Below are 24,793 nucleotides of genomic sequence, written 5' to 3'. Positions count from 1 at the left end.
TGCAGGAAAGATGGCCACAGAATAAATTTCTTTTTAGATTTGGGTAAGCACCTCAGCTGAGCCAAATCTCGAGGTTCACCCACTTGCTAGTGAAAACTTGTTAACTTCAGATATTAAGCTACAAAACTTTCACTTCATTTTTCTCTTTATTTCAGCAAGCTGACACTTGCTCACCTTTATCCTAAAGCCAGGAAAGCATTCCCATGGATTTGGGCAATTTAAATCATAGAATGGCCTGGGCTGGAATGGACCTTAAAGCTCATCTAGTTCCAACCACCCTGCCACGGGCAGGGACACCTTCCACTAGACCGGGTTGCTCAAAGCCCCATCAAACCTGGCCTTTAACACTGCCAGGGATGGGGCATCCAAAATGTCTCTCAGCAAATATTTAAAAGCTTTTGAAGAGAGGAAAAGAAAAAGAAAACAAATCAACCAAGTGAACCTAAACAAAAAACCACAAACAGAACAAACACCAACCCAAACCTGCTGAGTATGCAGGACACAGAGCATTTTAATGAAGTTGCTTCTAAGCTGGTACCCCATACATTTGCAGACCAGGCAAATTAATAACCTGCCCTTCACATTTCATAAATAGTTTTTTAACTTAACTCTATTCTGTGTATTTCACTGGACACACGAACACCCCTTAAAAAGACATTCTTATATTTTCAAAGAGCACCAAAATGAAGAGGGACACATTTTATGACAATGAAGACAGTCTGCATCAGGAAAAGATTCTTTTTATGGATTTGAAAGAGAACAAAAACTGCTTCTATGCACAGATACCAGCTTACTGTCATGAATTTTACATTCCTATTTCAGAAAGTGATGCTGGAAGACTGGAGAGGGTTCAGAGAAAACTGTAAGTGACTAAATAACAAAAAAATAAAAAGCCTATTTTTTTTCAGTAAAAATAATTACCCTGCAATAACAACGCAAAGCTTGTAATTGACCAGATTGTCTTAAGCAGTTGCTTTGCCGAAAGATATGCTCAAAGCAGAATTAAATTTGGGAGTGCCCATGGTGTTTATTATACTAGGTCAGACTGATCACAGTGATCCTTTCCAACCTATAAACTCTGAATATATGTAGAGATTTAGTATGCCGTAATTCATCTGTACTAAATTAAGAGCTCGGGAGAACAAGCCCTTTTTCAATCACAGTTCACTGAGATGGCTCATAGCCATTTGCTTTTTAGGATGCTTTATAGCATCATGGAACAGTCTGGTCTAGTTTTCACCAAGATAAAAAGCAAACACAAAGGTGAAACACAAACAGAATTCCAAAAGATAGATTCTGCTTTAGCAGAAAAGCCTCATTTGCATTTTCAGTGTTTAAAAGCATATGCAGAATGCTGAAACACAAAAACACCGTTTCTTACAAAATGATTCTACAGCCATGTTTGTACATTGGCAGCTGAATGGGTTGAGGTACTAATTTTGTCTTAGAACCTACTTGCCACTAGTGAAGACTCAGAAAAAGATGTAAAGAGATTACCTTAATTTAATTTCCTTACCCATGTAATGTCTGTTTTCTCCTCTTAGGCAGGCAGAGCATGCCAGAATGATATCCCACCAGAGTTGAACTAAGGTACAAAAGTCCAGGCAGAGTGGCACCCTACCAAACTGCTCTATTGAAGTGACCAGAGCTGGCCCACTTACTGACAACATGCTCTAATTACAATCAGTCAATAAAAAGCCATCTCATGCTTTACGTGACACTGGAATTTAACTGCTAATTTGGAAGTCAATTGAAAAGGCAAAACAACATCAAATTATGTAATAAGTGGCCTGTCTACTGCTGTTTACCATTTCCTCTAGCATCTGGGGGGAGAAGCCCATGCAGATCTGTCTGCTCACCCCACGGGGCACCTGTGAGCCCTACTGATTTGTTGCATGTAGATGTAAACCTGGGCCATGCCCTGATATCTATACTTTAGCCAAGGACTCACCACCTCTATTCCTTTCCCTTCCCTTCTTTATTCAGTTTCCTCAAAAAAAGAAAAGAGAAACAGACATGTTCCGAATGGAAACTGCAGAAAGCCTAAAGGTCAATGGTTGGAGCACCAAGCTCTTGTTTGCTGATCACAGAAACGTTTTAGCACTTAGAAAGTAAATTCCTTCAGAGGAATTCAAACTGGAAGCTGTTCCCCAAGGTGGACCAAATATACTGCAAGCTCTTATGGTGACAACATCTAAATCACACATACTGGGGCCATTCAGCTCAAGGGAATGGACTGAACCTAGTAAAATTGCAAACTCCCAAGCACCACATAAGGCAGATGTAGGAGCATGCACCAGCTGCATCAATAGATTTTTTCCATTCCTGTTGTGCTGAACCACTTGCTGAGATAGACGAACAGGCTTTGGAACAGTCCACAGAAATACAGGAAGAGCAACAAATAATATACTTACTTAAAAAGTTCGTTCCTCATTATAGCTCTATTTGTTTGAGGGTCAATTGCATAGACCATGAGGTCAGACTTGGTATAATCCTCTTCAGAGTACCCATCCCCAAACCTCCGTGCACCAATGGATTCCACCACAACTGTTGCACCAGGAATCTGATCTTGGACATAGCGTTCCAAAATCCTAAAGATGAGATAGAGCCAGAAAGCTGCAGTGATATATTTGCTCTAATTAAGACTGACAGTAGCCTAAAACAAGATACTAACAAATAAAATCCACAGGCTTAGAAGGATGGTAACCTTCAATGCACTTTAAAAAAAATCTCTGCTTCAATATAGCCTCTTAAATGCTGAACTCTTGGGAAAAGCTTAGCAGTGCTAGGAGAGGCCATCAGAAATAGTGTTCTTTAGTCTCGCTTTTTGTATTTATGACATCAGTTGAGTTTTAAATGGCTCATGGGAAACACCATTTATATTTCACCAAAAAAAAAACAACCCTGAAATCCTTTTATTAAGCTATATGTTTTCAGAACTCTTCAATTCCAGCCTTACACAGGGTGCATACAATACATTTTTGCCCACAGAAACAACTACTACAACCATGGTTTTGGTGGGCTATTTCATCTGGCCCTCCAATACAGCACAGCATATCAGATGCCAGAATATCTGGTACTCCAAAAAGCATGAACAAGTTTTACAGCCACAAGAAAGTTCAAATATCAAGCTGACATGTTTACCATAGGAAAAAAATAAACTGCAGACGTTCTGCAAGCAGCAGAAAGACAGCTGTGCCTGAGATAACAAGGGCATAACAACAATACACCAAAAAAAAAGTTCTTTTTCTGAAGAGAAGGAATCATTACAAAATGCTATAGCAAAGAATGGCATGCTCCGCAGACATGTGTATGAATCACAATGTGTCACTACACGAGGTAAATGCAATTCCGGGGGATTAAAATGTATTAGAGAAGATGACATATACTGATCATTTTATTAATTCTTGTCATGTGATCTATTTTAAATATGCTTTAACTTTATTACTGAATTTTTAGGTTTGGGTTTTTTTTTTTTTTTTTTTTTGACAACTGAATGCCTGCAGACATCTTAGTTTGTTCTTTGGGAAGCCTGTGCTTTAATTCAAAATCTTCTGTTCTTCTACAGTTTTCCATGCAGAACTGTTTATGGGAAAAGTCTTAAAATGTGATGCCATTCCTAAAATATTCAAAAAGGCAAAAGCAGAATGTCTGTTCGCAGAATGTTCCTCCAAACAAACAACAAATACGCATGCCTATATGAGTTTGAAATGTCTTCATTATAGTGTGCCTGCAGATGCGCCAGACTGATGGGGAAAGGACTTCACTGAACACCTGAGAAGTTTCTACATTGACAGCAAGCACATCTGTACCTCAGATACGGAGGGTTTACAGAAAAGCATAAGCATAACTCACTAGTGCTCTAACAAGCTGCTTTAGAAAGGACAGGACCTTAATAAAGTTTTTTTTTTTAAAAATACTCCCTTCCTCCTTGTCTGGTCCTCTCCTCTAGTGGGGCCCATAAAATTTGCTGAGTTCTGGTAGCAGACTGTTCCTCCATATCTTCTGCACTGTGCATCCAATGAAAAAAGGAGGTTTAGAAGTAGCACAGCTGTCCTGGGTTCAGCAGTGGCAGTAATTTTTAATCCTTCTTAATAGCTGGTGCAGCGCTGTGTTTTTGACTTTCAGCCTGGGAACAGCGCTGATAACACTGATGCTTTTAGTTACTGCTCAAATATTTAGTCTGACCAAGGACTTTATGAGACTCATGCTCTGCCAGAGAGGAGGGGAAGCCAGAAGGAAGCAGAGACAGGACACCTGACCCAAACTAACCAAAGAGGTATTCCATACCACAGCACATCATGCCCAGGATGTAAACTGAGAGTTACCGGGAAGGGCTAGTTCACTACTGGGTCGGGCTGGGTATCGGTTGGCAGGTGGTGAGCGGTTGTATTCTCTTCCCTCATTATTTCCCTTATCATTATTATCATTGGCGGTAGCAGCAGTGATTTGTGTTATACCTTAGTTACTGGACTGTTCTTATCTCAACCCGTGGGAGTTACATTCTTTCGATTCTCCTCCCCATCCCTCCGGGAGTGGGGGGAGTGAAGAAGGGTGGGGAGTGAGAGAGAGACTGTGTGGCTGATTTACAGCTGATCTTAAACTATGAAAACAGCTCAGCTGGATGACCCTCAAATTCTGTATGCAACAGGGAGAACTGCTATTACCATCAAGGCTGAAACTGAGGCTGGCAGCCAAGATGGTGGGGACCCCAATTCTCACAAGAATAAATGGAGCCAGAAGGAAAATGGAAAGCTGTTCAGACACTGTATCAGAAGAGCTTTAACCATGGCTGCTGGGAAATGACAGAATACATCTCAGAGAACACAGGTCTTTACACACAGCTAATGGTGTGATGAGGTTTCCAAACTGGGACTGAGAAGAGTTCTGTTAAAAACAACAGAAAGCTTTAGAAACAAAGGCATAAAAGCAAATATCATCAATACTGGACACAAGCGCAAAGAAGTACAGAGAAATAAACAAGAGAAGCTGGTAGTCTAAACATTCCGTCACAGCAATGAGTTACGGAACTATGTAAGATTCTCTGGGCTAATATATGTGATCAGAAGATCAAATAAAAAAGCAATAGTTGAGTTAGGAGGCAAAAGCAAGGGAGTGAGAGGAAGCATGCCGCCTAATGCATTACGTACTATCAAGGATGCACTAGCATGCAGAGGAAGACAGATCTCATAAAAAAAGGCATCAATGACTTTAAGAAGTCACGTGTCTTAAAATCTTTTGCAGTTGCTGAGGTTACATTTCGCTGTTGTTTTTTTTCCCTGACACAAGATTTCCAAAGTACAGTAATGCTGTCAAAGCAGTATCACCACCTCATAATTTTTCAAGACCACTGATTCACATTTATTCATCCAGTTTCCCTATTCTTTGTGTGAAAGTTTAGTGTGCCCTTAAAATAGAAGCTTTTCTATTAGATTTTGAAAAATCCAAGTCTGTCAGATCCAGTTCTTAGCCTAGCAGTGAATAATACTTTTAATGCAGCACCATTTTTGTAGGGAAAATGAAAATACAGATTAGTCTGACACATTGCTAGTTAACTGGTGTTCTCTAAAAAAGCACTTGTGCTGTTTGCAGTTATGGTAAACTCTACTCACCTCTACATCTGGCACACACCTAACTGGCAGCCTAAGGTGATAACCTTTCACAGACAACTCAGTAACAATAATTCTCCCAGTTAAAACTTGATAGAACAAATCTGGGAAATGCAGATTACTATAAAAAAATCTCCAAACATTCTGTGAATGTAAGCTATTAAAAGAAACCATAATGACCTTTAGAATGCGCAAGGATTCAGACAGAACAAATACGTTTTACCAGATTTACTTCCCTATTAGTATACAACCATCCTCTGTTGCTGCAGGGATTTCCTCGCACAGAACTATAATCTCACCTGAGCCAGAAACACCCTGTAAGGGTGGAAGGTTACAATGTAGAGTCACTTTTAGCAGAATTTGTAACAACATTCCCTTTTCTCAGAAATTCCTGGCCTGGCTTCTGCTAGAATTCATTGCCTTTGACAGTGTCTCTACTAAGGAGAAAAATGACTGCTACAGCTGAACACAGGACAGAAAGCATCTTTGTCTAAAACATGATTAAAATTGAAGAACAAATAGCATACTGCTTTCTGATTATGAGAAATAGGTAAGCCACAGTCACTGGCTTTAACTGACATTGCAAGAAATGCTACAAGTACAGTGAAATGACAGTAATATTTCATCTGAAACACAAAAATTGCATGCTTAGGTTGAAATATGTAATAAAAATGTACTGAAGACTGAAAAGTAGCAATTAAAGAATACACTTAAAAATAGGGCAGTTCCACATAGAGTTACTGTAGAAGTCATTCAGCTGAAATTGCGATGCTGAGAACTGTAGTTATTTTAAAACTTACTGAAAATGGCCACCTGCTTGTAGTACCCACAAGAACTAATTTTGAAAATACATACTTTAAGTAACAACAGAACCTGCAGTTCTACTTAACATCTTTGTTGGTGACATGGACAACGGGATTGAGCACACCCTCAGCCAGTTTTCCGACGACATCAAGCTGTGTGGTGTGGTCAACACACTGGAGGGAAAAGATGCCATCCAGAGGGACCTTGACAGGTTGGAGAGGTGGGCTCATGCAAACCGAAAGAAGATCAACAAGGCCAAGTGCAGAGTCAGGGCAATGTCAAGCACAAACACAGGCTGAGCAGAGACTGGATTGAAAGCAGCCCTGAGGAGGAGGACTTGGGGGTGCTGATTGATAAGAAGCTCAAAATGAGCCAGCAGCATGCATCTGCAGCCCAGAAAGCCTACTGTATCCTGGGCTGCATCACTAGCAGCATGGCCAGCAGGTTGAGGGACATGATTCTCCCCCTCTGCTCCACTTTTGTGAGATCCAACCTGGAGTACTGTGTTCAGCCCTGGGGCCCCAACACAAGAAGGACATGGACCTGCTGCTAGTGCAAGTTCAGAGGGGGGTCATAAAGATGATCAGAGGACTGGGGCACCTCTCCTATGAAGCCAGGTTTGAGAGAGCTGGGCTTGTTGAGCCTGGAAAAAGGAAGGCTTAGAGGAGACCTCAAAGCAGCCTTCCAATACCCAAAGGGGTCCTACAAGAAATATGGAGAGGGAGTTTTTACAAGGGCATGTAATGATAAGACAAGCGAGGATGGTTTTAAATAGAAAGAGGGTGGAGTTAGATTAGATATTGGGAAGAAATTCATTACTGTGAGGGTGTGAGGCACTGGAACAGGTTGCCCAGAGAGGCTGTGGCTGCACTATCCCTGGAAGTGTTTAAGGCCAGGTTGGATGGTCCTTGAGCAACATGGTAAGGTGTCCCTCCCCATGTCAGGGCATTTGAACTACAGGATCTTTAAGGTCCTTTTTGACCCAAACAATGCTATGATTCTATGATCTGAGCAACAGTTAGCTTAATTTGTCTGTCACTTGTTAATGAGGGTAATTACTGTCCTCCCAGCAGTGATGTAGTAAGAGGTAGAACCAGCAACTTAACAGGTGACAAGACTTTCTTCCTGCTCTAACTCAATTTTAGCTCTCCAGACATAACGTAATGAACAGAAATGCCTCCAGGTACATTACCATCATGTTCTGAAATCCCACAAGTGACACCAGTTATAGTAAATTAAGACCAAGAGGATTTTCACTGTCATTGTGGACATGTGGCCATAAATATCCTGAAGACTCAGAGATTATTTTTTTCATCATTAAATGAGAAAGAAATGTAAAGGCAAAACCACAGAGATAGAATCACAGAATCATAGAATAGTTAGGGTTGGAAAGGACCTTAAAACCATCTACTTCCAACCCCCCTGCCATGGGCAGGGGTGCCTCACACTAGATGATGTCATCCAAGACTCTGTCCAGCCTGGCCTTGAACACTGCCAGGGATGCAGCATTCACAGCTTCCTTGAGCAACCCATTCCAGTGCCTCACCACCCTCACAGTAAAGAACCTTGCCCTTGTATCCAATCTAAACTTCCCCTGTTTAAGTTGGAACCCATTACCCCTTGTTTTATCACTACAGTCCCTAATGAAGAGTCCCTCCCCAGCATCCTTGTAGGCCCCCTTCAGATACTGGAAGGCTGCTATGAGGCCTCCACACGGCATCTCTTCTCCAGGCTGAACAGCCCCAACTTTCTCAGCCTGCCTTCATACGGGAGGTGCTCCAGTCCCCTGATCAGCCTTGTGGCCTCTTCTGGACTTGTTCCAACAGTTCCATGTCCTTCATATGTTGGGGACACCAGAACTGCACACAATACTCCAAGTGAGGTCTCACGAGAGCAGAGGAGAGGGGCAGGATTACCTCTTTAAATCTTTTGGTCATACTCCTTTTGATGCAGGTATGTTGGTTTTTTGAGCTGTCCCTTGCCTTGTGGCATTCTGGTTCCAAGAACATTTCCGCAAACAGCAGACCAAAATCCAAAATCTGGGATAAGGCACAACGTTCCTGTGCCACACTTAGCACTATGCCCATGAGCTGCTAGGCACACCTGAGACATCATGCCACACGGCATGGCTGAGGTTGCTACACCCCATTACAGGTAGAGGAGACCCTGCTGAGCACAGGACTAAACTAAGGGCCACACCCTGGCATCATAGCATCATGCTGCTTTTTCCCCACTGCTGCACAAATCCAGCATGCCAGATGTATGCCTCAGCATAGGAGAGATCCTGCTACTAGGAAATGCAAAGGACTACTTAGAAGCCCCTTTGGAAACTAACGTGAAAGGTCCATACAAATCAGTTACTTCATCTCAAAATATTAAATATGGAATCAGCCACACTGGGAGAATCCAGCAATGACAACTCAACTAGACTAATAGTCATCGTGTAAGATTTGGTAAGTCAGCAGCAAGGTTTAATGACCCTCCGTTGCCCTTGGCAGAGAAGATGCATGACATAGCATAGCAGTGTTCCAGCAGTTTTATACCCTTGAGCTGAATTGTCAAGTTGTGTGCATATCCTTTGAATAAGCACAATCAAAAGAAACAATTCAATCTGTAGAACATTTTAGATCCTCACCAGCACCTGAATTTAATGACTGGACAATTACTTAGCAGAAAATTCTATGGAGAAAAATTACTTAAACTCCCTAGCAATTCAATTGCCTGCTATGTTTCTGAAGCACATAAAAATATTTTAAGAAATAAAAAAACCCCACCTTTAAAAAATCAATTATTTTTTTTCCAGGACTCTAAAATAACTGGTACCATAGACTTGGACCTACAAGTATTGAAGACTAGATATCATGCATAACTTTTGGTTCCTTCAATGAAAATTCTAAGTCCACAAGATAGCTTAGTAATAATGATAAATTCATATTTTAGGTATTTGAAAATGCAAGCAAATTTGGCAAAAAATGCACGGATGAGAGCATTCAGTTCTGCCAGTAAACATCAATACAGACTTTTCAAGTGTTTCATTTAATCCAAGTATACTCTCAGTTTTGCTTAAATTCTGGCTGTGCTGAGTTTTTGCAAGATTAATAATTGACAAGTAAACTGCTGGATTTTCTACTGCAATTTCAGTAACAGACAAGTAACAATTCCAGCCCATCCCATGCAGGTAGCAATAGACTTGGGGGGAAGGGGTGAGTGATACACTTGGCCCCAGATGCCTTATTACAACATCCATACAGCACAGGGTAGGTTATACTACTTCTGTGGCCTCTGGAGAAGTACTGAGTTGCTTTGGAGCTGCCAACACAAGTCAAGAAACCCTTATTAGTCATCTAAGTCAGCCTGCTCTGTGCTGCAGTGTAGAATAAAAAAGCAAGCACTGGGGTTTATTTCTAGCCTAAGACTATTCTTTCTTTATAAAACAGTCTTTCGACAAAGATTATTTCTACGTTTACATCACACAAAAGGCATGTGTCTAGCAGGAAGGAGCACTACTGAGCCAATTTACTCTGGATATAATAACATCTAAATTGTTTAGAAAACAAGGCAGAGACAATGTCTTTATACCTACTTATCTTAATCCTATAAAAGCATATTTGACTGTACACCATAAAGAAAATTTTGTTTCTTACATGTTGCTAAGGTTTTTCTTCTTTTTGTACTCATCGTGTATAATCCTGTCCTCCGAAAATCCTACATGCACTCCAACTTTTTATTTCAGTATCATTTCTCCCAGTCACAGAAGGAACATTACTCTACACTCACCCGAAGAGTAATACAGAGACATCTTGACTTTGACCCAGAAGACGTTTCTTCAGATCTCAGCACAAAAGGGTTTTTACTGCAACAGTAAGCAATTTCAGAATAAAGCAGAAGTTTACAGCTTTATCTGAGAAGCCATGCACTGCGTTATAGCGCTTCAGAGAAAACACATTAACAGAACAGGGCTCGGTATTATTGAGAGGAAGGGGTAGAAGACTGCTGAACCAGTGCTTCCCAGCTGGCAGTGGAAGTAGCAAATGGAAAAGCTGGAGTTGAATAAGCTTTGGTCTCTATTACCTAACCTAATAAAGGTAGCCTACTGTTATTAATCATCCTGATTATAGCAAAGGGAGGCCAAGATCAGCTAAGAAACAGAATGGGCTCTGTTAAACACTGTACAAAGTGAGAACTAGAGCATGCATTGCATCCTCCAAGCAAAGCCAAGTGTAGGGTGGATATGAAATATAATGCAGCCAGTTGGTGGCAAATGTCCCTCTAATCTACTTATTTTATCTAATTAAATATAACCTAATTTATTTATTTGCTAACTTTGCAATTTAATTTAGAATGAAACAATACAGTGCAATGAAGTGGAAGGGAAAAAGACAGAGGGGAGGTGGTCCAAAAGGCCAGGAGAAAAATGAGCCCATAAAACAGCATCAGAGAGTGCCGAGACAAGGAACAAGGCAGCTATAGCAATAGGCGAAACTAAAGAACATTTAATAATGAGGAAGAAAGTAAGTGCTAGCCTTGAAGAGTGCTTAATGGCAAGTTCACTGCCACCACCCCAAAATGCAACAGTCACCTGTAATTAGGTTTAATTCAGTAACCACATGCAAAAAATCATAAAGCGAGCAACAGAATGGTACTCCTATAGCAAAACTAAGGAGTCTGAATGATTTATACACTGCAACTTCAGCCAGCAGGAAAGAGATGCTTATTTTCTAGCAATCTATAGACTGAGAGGAAAAAATCCACTAAGTTTTTTAGGTATGCTAGGGTTGAATATTTTAATACACTCAGGAGTGCTTTCAGAGGTACTGTGTTTCCAAACAAGCTCCTCTAAGGTGTCCCACTCAAGAGATAGCTGTGTCTGGCTTTACTAAAGGCACCAAGAATGCTGGAATCCCAGCGATGACTCATAACATTTGATTTCATTATACACAGCCACATCTTGGCAAGTATATGACATTTCACAGGCATTCACTCATGATCCCGATTACTGAACATACCAACATTCTTCCAAAAAAGCAGGAATAGAGATATAAAATACAATGATACACACAAGTGCCATGTAAAGCACTCACATCAGCTGTCCTTTTTAAATGCCACCGGCTGGCTTCTGCAACTGAGATTAGAAAACACCATTTGCTATATTGTCAACAGCAAAATGCTACTGAAGGGAAATGATCCATCTTTTGAAACAATTCCCTAAAGAGAGGACTGTGCAATCCAGCTCCTATACGTAAAATATATTTTCTCATATGCTATGATTATACATAAAATTATACATGATGTACAATGTTCTTGTGATGTATATTATGATATATAATTTATAGCAATATATATTGCTACAGTATATATTATGACATTCCTTTTAAGTGGACCACAATTTCTATGCAGCAGAGCAGACACTCCTTTGAGAAATGATGGCAGTCAACTTTATCTATGCAAACTATTAAGTTAGCAGGCTGAACTTCTGTATTCCAAAAACACTCACTCTATATATCTCCAAGGATCAGTGCTTTGGATTTTCTACTAATGAACTTCCTGGTCACTTCTACATTTCATTAGAGGTTTTGAGTGTGGATTTTCTTGCATTATGGAACTGCCGCTTTCTTTTATCAGCATTACGGTATAAAGGATGGCAGTCTCTAACAGGCTAAAGTACACACGGGGAAAAGTTCCCTGGAATTATCACATGTGCTATTTCCAGTAGTTTTGTCTTGAAGAGTAGGGACTAACCTCTATTAAGATGCACGTGATACACACGAACATCCAGAAGACAGATAAAGTTGCTACACAGAAGCATCTTCACTAGGATTCCACTTCCAGAGGCAGGTCTGGCCAAGAAGCTGCATGCACCTAAATTCCTCAGCCCAGGAGAGTGCAAAATGCTTGAGCGACACAGAGAAAAGGCAAGCTTCAAAGCCCACAGTATGCAACTAATACAAGCATTTTGGGATCTCTGCCTCTGCACTATAACAGACACCATGACTTGTCTGTTTTTCAGTCAACATACAACAATCACCAGCAAGACCACACTGAAAATACAGGAGACTACAGAAACTTCTTGATGTGGGAAGTTGAGAATTCAGTGTTTAAATATTTAGACTTATTACATAATTTCTTATTAAATAATAAACCAACTCTCTATTATTTTATCCATGCATGTTTATTAGCCATATGAGGTCATTCCATCAGACCCTCTTTTCCAAAGAAATACTCCTACACTGCCACTGGGAAATTTTCTTCATGTGGATGGAAAAGAAACTCTGTTCTTTCCAGGCTCACTTTTCACTACAGGGAGGAAAGAATAATGTGGTAAACCTCACACAATTTTTGAAAGTGAGGAGACAATCCTCACACAGTGTTTAACAGCTCCAGAGGAGTCTAAGTGCAGCTAAATGTGCTTTCTCTTGATTAGCTTAGAAAGCACACACAATGCAAAAAGCATCAACATTGAAAATGATGTCCAAATAGTTTTGGCTAGCTGTAGTTCAGGTAGAAAGAATTCCCCAAGCAGTATTATCTCATTTTTTAGGGTTTGTAGGCTTGTAGGGCAAGCCCAGCCCTTTCAAGAGGAATGTCTACAGAGTATTTCATCAAAGCACTCAGTCTGAGCCACTCCATTATTCCATTTCAGAGAAAATTATTTTCCATTTATAGAAGCATGTACAGAGGAATTTTGTTCGCAAGACATTTCCATTACTCATGGGATGAGAGAAACAGAGGTCTCTCCTGCTAATGTGGCATACCAAATTTTAGCTAGAAGCTTAAGTTGCAATCACATGAAACCCAAAGAACTAAACACTCAGAGTATGAGGTTAGCTATTTTACTCCAGTTGCAATGCTGTTCCTTGCCCAACAAGTAAGCAATCACAAACATTGCCATATTGAAAAAACACCGTGTTGTCTGCCTTCACCAAATTTTCTGAGGAACACACACTGAAATTTCCACTAAGCCTCACTCCATTTTCTCTGTCATTTTCTGCAGCAGACATAAATGGATCTGTCTGAACAGACATAACTATAGTGGGTGAGAAAAATGGCAAATCTGACATTGATGTACAGGCTGGAGGATATGAAAAACTTGTTGATGAAATTAAAGCAGTTGGAGGAAAACCAAGATCCTTAGTGAATGACTGCAGAAGATCACAACACTATTAGAACATTAGCTAAAGACATAGCCATTGTATCCCTCAAAAAGCCAAATTCCTAAGCCAAATAGGTAGTGATGCTTTAAATCTTTTCTTCTATGGTACACTTCCTTTATTTGGACCATTAAACAGCACACATCTCAGGGCTATGCTGAGTAAGCCTTTCCAGGGTGGTAGAACAGAATTATATATTTCTCAATACCTTGTATCCACCCTCTAGTGAAAATAACAGGCAGGTAGGGAGAATCTATTATAACTGCTCCTCCAAAGTTGTTTAAATCACTATTTATTTTATTGTGAAAAATCACTATAATTTAAAAAATGACCCAGTTACCCACTTCCCTATTATTCCCCATCACCAAGTATTGCAATTAGTGGTTAAATGTTGCATTTTCAGGGAATACTTACTATCACTCAAGTGCCAAAACGAGAGGAGAAAGAGCTGAATAACCTCTGCAGTGACCAATTCAGTCTTTTTATCTGTTAATGAATTACACAAAGTCTTCTAATTTTATTAATTAGTGCATTATTTGAAATGGCTCAGAAACCTCTTTGGACAAAAGTACTTTAGCCTGAAGAGGTGTCCAAATTATCTGATTTTCCTTTGCCTATGGCTGTATCTTCCGTATAGCCATGAAAAAACACAAATTCCTATTGATTTGTTTTTATGTCCTACATGAATTATTAAAGACTTCATAAAAACAGGGAAAGAGCAATCTTTCAAACTTTAGGAAAAAAAAAAACAAAAACCACACACAAGAAATTTGAAGATGCAGATGAAATAAATGTATTTCTATTTGAAACAGACAAGTACACAGACGCAAACTTATTTCTGAAACTTTAGCTCTCTTCAAATATTTTCAGTAAAGAATGCAACAACTTTAAAACAAGCTAATGCAATCTCTTCCAGCAAAGGCTGTCCTTAAGAACTTACCCTTAGAAGTGAAATTCTTATGCTACACTCCATTGCTAGCCTCACACTGTTCGAGAAGATAAAGACTTCCCAAGCTTATTTTGAGAACTCAAAACCTGGCAATATTTTTTTTTAATATTTTTGCAATCATTCAAATGCTTCATTCACTGTGGAATATAGAATCATAGAATTGTTTAGGTTGGAAAAGACCTTTAAGTTCATCAAATCCAACCATTGTATTTACACATCTGTGAGAGACTTCCATGCATAAGGGCCAGAACAGCATGAAACAAGTTTTACAAGACTCCAGCCTGGCAGAAGAGGTTTTTTGGAGCATGGAGACTGATGAATGTGGCTCTGGGCCATTTTCCAAGACTGTGGCAGGATATGCCTGCTACTCCTCTTGGACCCAAAGAAGAGGAGCGAGGGTATGGTTATGGCACAATTCATTGTTGAGGCACTGAACACTGCTGAGACCTGCTAGGAGCTGGAAACAAGCTGCTCCATGGTTTGTAAAAGCAGATCTTTGCAGGCATTGTGAAAGGGCAATATGCTACCTGCTCTTCATGTTCTTTCCATGTCACCTGTTGCAGCATTCATGCCCTCAGTCCCATGAATAATGTCATGTGGTTCACACTCTTAATTGAAGCCAGGCTTGTTTCATTCTGCTTTTAAACCACCTTCTATAAGGGACATCAGTATTTTGCTGGTAGTTCCTTGGCACCAGGACAGTCCAAAACTGGGAGGATCTCAAACACAGCGTAAGTCAAATTTAGCATGAGATTGTCCTTTGTCACTTAGAAACAAACAGCACTGAATACGTGTTCATCTTTACCACTCAAGAAAGCAGAAGCCCAGAGAGGCTACAAACTACTCTGCGAATTAAAAATTGCACAGTGAAGGACACTAAGGTGAACTTGGAGGCTTAGTAAAGCAGAAACAAACATTTCCTATTACTGTCCCTAAAGATATATTGTTCTTTTGTCTCCCCAGGCAACACAAACACCCGACACTTTTGGAAAACTAGATCTTAAGTGTTAAGCAAGCAAACTCCTTTATTATTCTTAGCTCTATGAAATGGAGTCCCTGTGAATACAGACTACTGTGTGAAAAACTTAATTATTGTTTCTGACATTAGAATCTATCAGAGCTAACTTACACCTGGCTAAAAATAGAGGAGGAGAAGGGAAACATTCTAAATCTTCAGAAGCAAATCCACTGATATTTTTTCCTAGCCCAGTGAAGACATGAGCCACTTACAGGCAACACATTCTTTTTCAGTGAGTGATTATATTACCACTCCCAGGGTATTTCAAATTACATGGAGAGCTAAAGGTATGATAACAGGCAGGATGGAACAGACCTGTTGAAATCTGAAAAATGCCATTTATCAGTGTGTAATAAAGTGACAGAAGAATACAAAGAAATGTTTCTAAACTATTTGCTATAGTATTTTCTTCCCCATATTGTCTAAATCATGATCATATGCCTAATGACACAAAGTACAGGAAATTGTCCTTGTCTTACAAAAAGAAGTTGGAATTGACAACCTGACTCCTGGCAGCTGATGATGCTGTGGTGTATGAATGTTATTAAAACATATTTTACTAAAAGGATTTTAGCCGGTTTCCAATATGATACAATATATCCCTTTTATTGCAAGGTATTAGGGTTCTAATTACCCATCCTCCATCACAACATTTTATGCACGCTAGGCCCTTATACTGACACCCTGTAACCGCTGTTTTTCAATTAAAATTTTATCATAATAACATAGAATGGTTTGGGTTGGAAAGAATCTTAAAGAAGCTAGTGGTATTAAGTGTACCACTATAATTTTTCCAAATTCTGCTTTCCCTTACAGCTACATCACCTGAATAAAATCATAGTGAAGCAATGCAGCTCATTGAGACATGCCACCTCAGCCTTTTGGAGATGTGCTTTGTTTTATATCCTGGATTCTGACAGATGCAGTTTCTGCGCTCAGTGTTTGGAGGTTCCATTATGGTCTGTATTAGGTGCAGCTCTAAACCAACTTTCAGCCTGCAAAGTGGGCAAATGTGCAAGCAAAGAAGTGCTGTAGATCTGCCATCTCTGGGGGAGGGACAAAAGGCAGATTTAGAGGTGGGGGGAGCGGTGCTGCCACTCAGCCAGTTGTGCTCCTTATCAAAACACCCGCTTGCTCATTTTCAAGTTTTTGGCAATAAAGAAGATCATGGCATAAAAGGGAGCACTCTTTGCTGAATCTAAACATAAACCCAGTGAATTGTCTGAAATTTGTAGAGTAAATAAATTTATTACCCTATAAGTTGGTCTTTGTTTTGTTCCACAAGGGTAGGAGGAACATTAGAGACGATGACTTGCATATCCAACTGATTGACCACAGAGACCTGGAAACAAAAGAGTGAAATTCAATTGGCATTCCCATGCATAGCATCCTCCCCATACAAAAAGAATGGAATAATTACTTTCCTGCCATCATAGCCATGCCCTGATATACAGATTTCTCATTTTAATTAGGAGCAAGTGAGCTGGGAAATCTTGCTTTTCTTGGCAGCCAAAACCAATAAACAGCAGGCAAAGATTTAACTAGAACTGTAATTGCAGGACTGCATCAGAATTATAGGGACAGACTATGAAACCTGGTCTTCACAGTCTAGACTTCACTTACAGTATTATGGATCTGTAGATTTTACATTACCATGTAGATTTTACATTTTAACTTTTTCCTCTAAAAGGGCCAGAAAAAAAGTCTCAAATGCATTCAATACTTCTGTTTTGTTACCAAAAAAATAAAATTAAAAATTCCAGAATTCCACCTAAGAACAGACTGACCTCAGAACAAATTTCTCACATTAGCATTTTCTACTACAAAAGCAATGTAACCCTTCTGTTTCTCAATGGCAGGTTGAACAGGGTGCACAAGGGACTACACACATGCATCATATTCAGCAGAGATGGTAAACCCTCCTTTACTTCTCCTGATCTAGTCTCCGTAAGATATTTTTCATCCCAAGGATGCCTTCCAGTAAAACAACTGCATACTTTTTCCTCCCTTTCAAATATTTTTTCATTTTGTAATAGCTCCGTCTTGACTAGCACAGCCAACCTCCCCTTAGGTTATGAAAGGAACTGTTACTTCTCATCCTGCTGGAGAAAATAAAACATTTCTTAAAACTTGGCTAATGTCCATATAGACATGACAGCAAACATTATACTCCAAAACTTACACTCCCTATAGAGGATTCTGGAGGTCAATTTGGAAAAGTAGGACAATGTTAAACCTCATAAATTTAAAAATCAGAGTTATCCAATTTAAATCTAAAAAAAAAAAAAAAAACCCTGATTTTCAAAAGAGAAGCCTGAACCCTGTAAGTACTTCAGCAGACAAACCATAATGTATTTTCACATCAAACACTGATTCACCAGCTTTGAAGCTTAATTCAACTTTAAATATTTAAATGTGCTTGAAATGTCATCAGATGCACTGAGTAGCATGTACACACTTCTGTGTAAGAAAAAGAGAATTATAATGAACTCAAATTTTAGACAAAGATCATTGAAAAGAACTCTAAAACAATGATCTATTTAATAGAATTAACTACATTAGCCAGTCATTGTGCACCTCTGCATGGAGTACTGCATAAATGCAACACCTAAAAAAACCTGTAATAGTTCTTTGTGATATTCAAGGAATCACAATTATAACTACTTGTTCATATACAAAAATATGAATAAGCACACATTCATGACAAGTTATAGCAAAACAAGTGTGTTGAAGAAAAATCAAGATAAAGGTAAGGTTTCCATAGTAACATTAACTGGCTTGCTATCTATGCTTGTAAAGGCTTTCATTTTTCAGTTATTACAAACAGCATTATGCTGAGGAACTAAGTCCAACTTAACTACATTGTAACAAAAGCTGTGGGAAGAGAGCGCTCCCTTCTACTGCAGGAGAGATGGAAACATGCTGGGAGCAGAGATGGAAGGGGTGGGAAACCAAAGGCTCTCCCTGAGGCACCAGGGTCACTGCTCTCTGCAAGCTTTTGGGGGCATATTTACCAGGGATCATTCAAATCACTGATCCTTAGAATGCTTTTGCTGCTTCTGAAATAGCAAATACAGCCAGGTACTGTGATGCTAAATAGCAGGCACTAGCCTTGATTATAAGGTTGGAAGTCAGCATGTTCAGATGTCTCATGTCCATAAATATCTGAAGAATACATTGGTGAGAGCTAGGTAAGTTCCAGGTTAAATTAAATAAGTTGCACAACAAACTGGCAGTTTGCAGCAGAGGCAAGGAAAGCATGTTAATTGTTGATAACTGCTAGCCTGCAAGTGATATCCCTTTGATCCCATTCTTCATTCATTAGGCACTTTCCAATTTTTAAACCAAGCAAGGCAGAGCCTACATTCTTGATCATTATACAGCACCAATGGATTCCTGGGAGTAGCTTATGCTGAAAGCTGAATGAGGAAAGGGCCTTGGAACCCCTCTCAAACTCCAACATTTGGTTAAAGATACCATAGTGAATATTTACTATCCACATTTACTACCTGTAAGTGCTTACTTGCGTCAAACTTGGTTTAAAATGTAATTTCTTATTTCTTTTGTCTCACAGAGGCAAAAAAAGGAATTTTCATCACTTGGAATCAAACAGTAGATCTACAGATGTCTAATATGACATCCTGCCAGTCCCAAGCCAGCAGAAACAGACTGCAACACGGAACGCATGGACCACCCCTGCTGTGTGAAGACATTTTACCAGTGAATTTGGCAGTTTATGCTGCTCACAGACCTGTGCCAGGGTTGTGAGGAAGCTTCCTGGCCCCAGTCCTGGGGGATACCTTGGTCTGCTCAGGTTCTTCCCAGTACTGTCCCTGCTGGTGTCATCGTCTTCTCCCTAGATCTCCATCCAGTACAATCCTACCTTCTTCCCCCATATCTTATTCTTTTGCACGTGAGTAATTAAATCAATTTCCTTTATCTATGTGTGCTTCCTGAGCTTGTATTGAATAACACCTCCTAGTCTGAACAACTGATACCAGTGACAGCAGGACACATTCTATGCAGATCATGAAACCAGGAACAGCTTAGTCTAGCTAGAAAGGATCTTCACTTTTGGATCATGCTCAGTGCAAACCCAGACTTTCATGGTGGGATAGTGTCAGTCTGTAATTGTATCTACAGCTACTCTAAGCTGCCATGCTTTGCTCAAAACCTCTGAATATACTGTTCATCACTCAGACAACTTTGAGATACCTCTATAAATTAATGAGACATACTTCACTTTCTAATTTTAATGTCGATACCTTCTGGCTATATTTTAATATACTATTACTGCATAAATTGCAGAAGAATGCCCTATCATTTTGAGAGGTCAAGAATGAGGACGTCTTACATTATGTTTACTTGCTGAATTCCTGCATAACTCAATATACCAAGTATTATGGCTATCATCTGTATCATTTGACAGTGTTCCCATGAACTAGATAATGCACTTCATCCCTATGACATTATGCTAATATTAATACAATCCATCAAGTTATATAGCCTTTAAAGAAATTTAGCTTTGATAGTTTCTTTGGACTAAGTCAATGTCCTTTAGTCAGCACAAAACCATGAGCTCAAGGCCTAAAGCTAGTGCCAGTTTTTAAATGTTGCTTCCTTGAAAACTTAAAGTACAGTCTTAGCCCAAAATTATTCCTTGTGTCTCCCTTCTAGACATAAGCAATTAAGACATAGCCAACCAAGATATGGCCACTTTGGCTCTCCCCAGTAAGTCAACTGACTTCTAGCTTTCAGAGACTGTTTGCTCAGATATTTGCCTGCACTACATGATACACCAGATGTAACTCCAATCCAGAATCTGTGTTAACCCATGTTAACACAAAGCACAGTTTAGCAAGCTTTCACCTTGGCTTATTAACTGGGGTTTAATGCCATGCTAACCCTGCTTCACAGCTTTGATACAGGAGCTGGCTGCATCTTGCTGGCTTAGAGACCAGGTGGAGACGATCTGTAAATGCTTTTGTCTGACCATGCAGATGTGACCTGCTTTATACTCATAATGCGTAAACCCAGTACTCTTTTTGCTGCCATCTGAGTCCAGAATACCCAGAGCATAACGTAGGTCCATACTTAATGCAGACAATTAGAACCTAAATTGAACTATTAACAATGACTCATTGAATAAATAAAATACTGAATATCATGTCTGGTGTAGTTACTGAAATCAGTATCTCTGCCATGAAACATGAACATATGTTTCAGATTGTCAAGACAGCTTTTGGTTTAAAAAAAATAATGCTGTATTTCAGTGACTTAAAAAGATAAAATAAACACAGTTAGGGCCTTCCTATAGTTCTGCCTGGAGTTAAACTTTATGTACTGTTTGAATTTCCTCAGGAATTATTCCATAAAGATAATGCCTGCCTCATACTTACAAGTACTTCTGCTTTGCTGCTCAGTCCTTTCCCATAATCATCAGTTGCAATGACCTGAAACTTGAAATAAGACCTTCTCATATTTTTGAACAGCATAGCAGTTTTTATTAGCCCGGTGTAAGCTTCAATCACGAAACCTTCTTTACCATCCTTGATTGGAGGAATGATGAGTCTGTATTGCATGGCACTGTAATTCCCAGTATCTTTATCATCTGCCTAATAGGAAATAGAAAACAAGCAGAGGCAAAAAAAAGTAAATATGCATGCAAAGAATCATTAACCTTGTCTTTTAAAAAAGTCATATTGGTCCTGCAAATTTCTTCTACTCTGACATTTTAAATGTTAGATCCCAGAGAGCCAATATTGCTATTACTTCAAATGGTTCATTTAACTTTGATGCACAGTTTTGCTTTTCCAGCAATTTCTTTCTCCTGTGTTGGCACTAAACTGCTACAAAACAAAGAATAGAACAAAAAAAAAATTATAATTGGACTTTTCAAGTCTGCAACAAACTGAACAGGTAAGAACAGTTTAATTCTGAGAAACCTTCACTGGCAAAGTCTTGTCACAGTTAAATATCATAGAAAAAAAACCCAGCAATGCAAACCCAGTTCACAAACTTATACAATAAGAATGTCCTCCCTCATCTTAGACATATTCTGCACCCTAACTGAGTGTGCAAAACAAATAAAAAAGGATTGAGTAGCATTCCATTAATGCTGCGCATTGGACCCGATGTACAGACTCAGTGTAGGACAGAAAGCTGCCCTGGCATTCTGCCATTGCTGAACTGCTGCAGAATTAGGACACAGTATTGGCATCAATAAAGCAGCCCCAGGATCCATGTTATTTCACCTACCTTGTGCCTGACAACCCTGTGTAGCCCTGTTCTGGCCTTTCCAGACCTACCCCGTTGCACAAATCATGCTCCTGTTCAAAAGGTAGTACTCTTATTCAGATAGGAATGCTTTGGAGGACCCTTATAATGCTTTCATGTGCTTCATCGAGGAAAGGGTCAGCAAGACGGCAACTAATTACCGACTGTACATTTGCTCACACATTAGACTTGAGCACTTCCTCATCATCTGGGACACTTCAGCTTTTACTAGCAGGCTTTTATGAAAATATTGGCATAACTTCTTCAGCCTCTGGCTTAAGCTAATGTTGGACAGAAAAGCATCCTTACCTTTAAAAAGGTTCAGGTCTTTGTGTAAAATCCATATTTCACCATGATTTAGAAAGAAAAATAATAATCACAGTCTAGTCAGGGTTTATGGTAGCATGAAGAGCTGTTTATTATGACACACCACTGCCATATAAAAAAAATATTATCTGTGCAAGGTCATTAAGCCTTCAATAGATGGCCATTAATCATTAAATGTTTCCTCACCATCAGTAAACAAGATCTATAAGGTGAAAATTTTCACTAACTCTTACTTGTCTTTATCTTCAAGAATAGCAGTGAGGAGATGTAACAAGCAAAGCTATGCAGCCCAGTGATTGCATTGTGCACCACCAAGCGACACCTGTACCATATGAATAATCCAGCTACTCAAAGCTGTATGTGCTTTTCATGCTACTCTGATTGGATTAAGATGGAATAGATTTAACTATACACTGCTTAAGCAAAAATATCTGGGCTGGTTTAGCTAGAGGTGGCAACTATGTTTCATACAGCATACCATTGTGCTGCAAAGCTGCCCAAAAGATGAGCACCAACAATGACACTGGTGCCACTCATCACAGAGACAGACTGTTTAAAATGGTCCTTGCATCCTTTGTAAATGTTTTGATATTTTGTTTTCCTTTACATTGACAAAACTTTAACTGGCTTGGCTGTGAGAAGCATAAATATAAAATGTGTTAAAGTGCTTTTGTTCTCTAGATCTATAGCTTTTTTAAGGATTTTAAACTCAAGATTACTACCCCTTGGGTGAATCTCAAACCCCTTTATTAGCATTTTTTTAAAAGATGGGGAAGGATATGAGATTTCTGAAATTTACCCCGTTTTGTCAGTCAAATTTACCCTGTTCTGTCTGTCAGTAGGTAAATGTAATCAGTGAGCTTTTTCAGAGCACTCCCGCTATCCAACTGGTATGGGTAAATACAACCCCAAAACATCATGGAGACAGCAGATGAGAGCTTGACAGGTGGATTTTCAGGACTATGCTCAATTTTGGCTTTCCTTTTGACAAGTAAATTGCTGAAGGAACAAAAAAAATGTGAAAGCATACTATATGGCACGAGTAAGCGAGGAAATGGCTATACCTGAAAATCAGGTTGATATGCAAGTGCTAACAGTCATCACTATTTGAGAGTTAAATGTCAGTGTTCAGTATCACGCTCAAGTCAGCCCTTTCAAGAGGTACATAAATGACTGGAATGAACATCAGGTTACCTTCATTCCTTAGCAACCACACTGACTTCACTGACTTTATCATATATTAACTTCCATCCCAGTTTCATCTGACTTATTCTCGGATTAATATAATGTGATGATCACATCCAGCTGCCCAAGGCCCACCCAGTTGCTCTCTCACACCCTCCTCTACTGGATAAAAAAGTTTGTGGGTTGAGATAAGGACATGGAGTTCATTTACCAATCACAGTTACTGACAAAACACACTCAACTTGAACAAAACTAAATTAATTTACTGCCGTATAAAAGTATTTGGTTGGTGAGAAACAAATACAAAAAATCAAAACACCACTCAGCTGTGCCTGGCCACGGGACCATTGAAAGAGACTGTGCCCAGCGTGGAACAGACTCCTCCCAGAGACCCCTCAGCCCCTGCCTGGACGCAAGCACCTTGTGCACATATAAAATCAAGTATTTCATTTTAAGTACCCACTCTTAACCAAATACAAAGGAAATCTTAAAATTACAATGAAAGATTCCATATAATTAGTATTACTAGATTGTTACTACTAACATTACTAAGGAAACATTAAAAAATAGAATAAGAGAAATAAAACATCCTTGAAAATATGCAAACTGTAGGTTAAAGAAGCATTCAAAGTGGCTTCTCTTGGTGCTTTTTGGATCAATTTTGTCAACATGTTGTAAGAGAGCTTCAGATCCTCCATGTATTCAAAGATGAGAGCCTGCCTGTAGTAGGACAGGACACGACTTTGTAAAGAATAATATTTGACGCAATTAATCTAGAAGACCACCTATGTGCTACCTGAGAGAAATGAACCTCTTTGGAAATTATTTCCTGGTAATGCAGAGCAGCTAATTTAAAAATAAAAATAAAAATTACTTTCTTGCCACATACCTAACAAATCACGGTGTGCATGCATTTAAGCACGTACTAGTGCAACAACACAACATCAGCAGGGTAAAACTAACCTGTCTCAGGATGGACTAATCCCAGCTCACGTTCCCTATTACTGGGTGAACAATCCAATGCTTGGTGAATTCTGCTTCATAATGATAGGAAAAGCTGGCATCGAAGGATCAAAAAGCGACATCGCTATGAAGGCTTGGCCGCCACAAGGCAGTTATCCCTGTGGTAACTTTTCTGACACCTCCTGCTTAAAACCCACATGCCCTTGGTCATTGTGCTTGTAGTAAGCGTGGGCAAAGCCCTTCCCAAATCTTTGCTCGCAAAGCCAACACATCAATCAATCAAACACGTACTAAGCAAGTACAGCTTCTACAACATAGCTTAGGTTACAGCCACGAACAATACAGAAAAGACCAGTCTGACAAAGCCCTCTGGCTTATCCACACTCAACTTCATGTGTCGGTAATGAAGCTGGGGGAAAAAAAAAATAAAAAAAAAAATAGTAGTTTCTATAACCCCATGCTGCATGTGTTTTGGCATGAGGCACATAGTGTCAGGTAGGAGAGAAATACATGA

The 24,793-nt window shown here is 39.5% G+C and overlaps 1 protein-coding gene across 5 annotated transcripts in view; it reads right to left on the bottom strand.

Moving 5' to 3' along the window:
- Window positions 1-24,793, bottom strand: part of PCDH15 (protocadherin related 15) — a 464,553-nt gene that overhangs the window by 31,378 nt on the left and 408,382 nt on the right. For all 5 annotated transcript variants that reach the window (XM_065671106.1, XM_065671105.1, XM_065671103.1 and 2 more), the window contains 3 exons: window positions 20,928-21,143; window positions 16,782-16,870; window positions 2,415-2,591 (listed from right to left, as the gene is read on the bottom strand). In XM_065671106.1, the coding sequence (XP_065527178.1) occupies window positions 2,415-2,591; window positions 16,782-16,870; window positions 20,928-21,143 (482 nt within the window). The remainder of the gene's footprint in view (window positions 1-2,414; window positions 2,592-16,781; window positions 16,871-20,927; window positions 21,144-24,793) is intronic.

The sequence above is a fragment of the Lathamus discolor genome, chromosome 3, assembly GCF_037157495.1.
Source record: "Lathamus discolor isolate bLatDis1 chromosome 3, bLatDis1.hap1, whole genome shotgun sequence".
In the NCBI taxonomy this organism is placed as follows: domain Eukaryota; kingdom Metazoa; phylum Chordata; class Aves; order Psittaciformes; family Psittacidae; genus Lathamus; species Lathamus discolor.
Note: the sequence above shows the minus strand (reverse complement) of the source record. Positions and strands in the feature narration are given on the sequence as shown.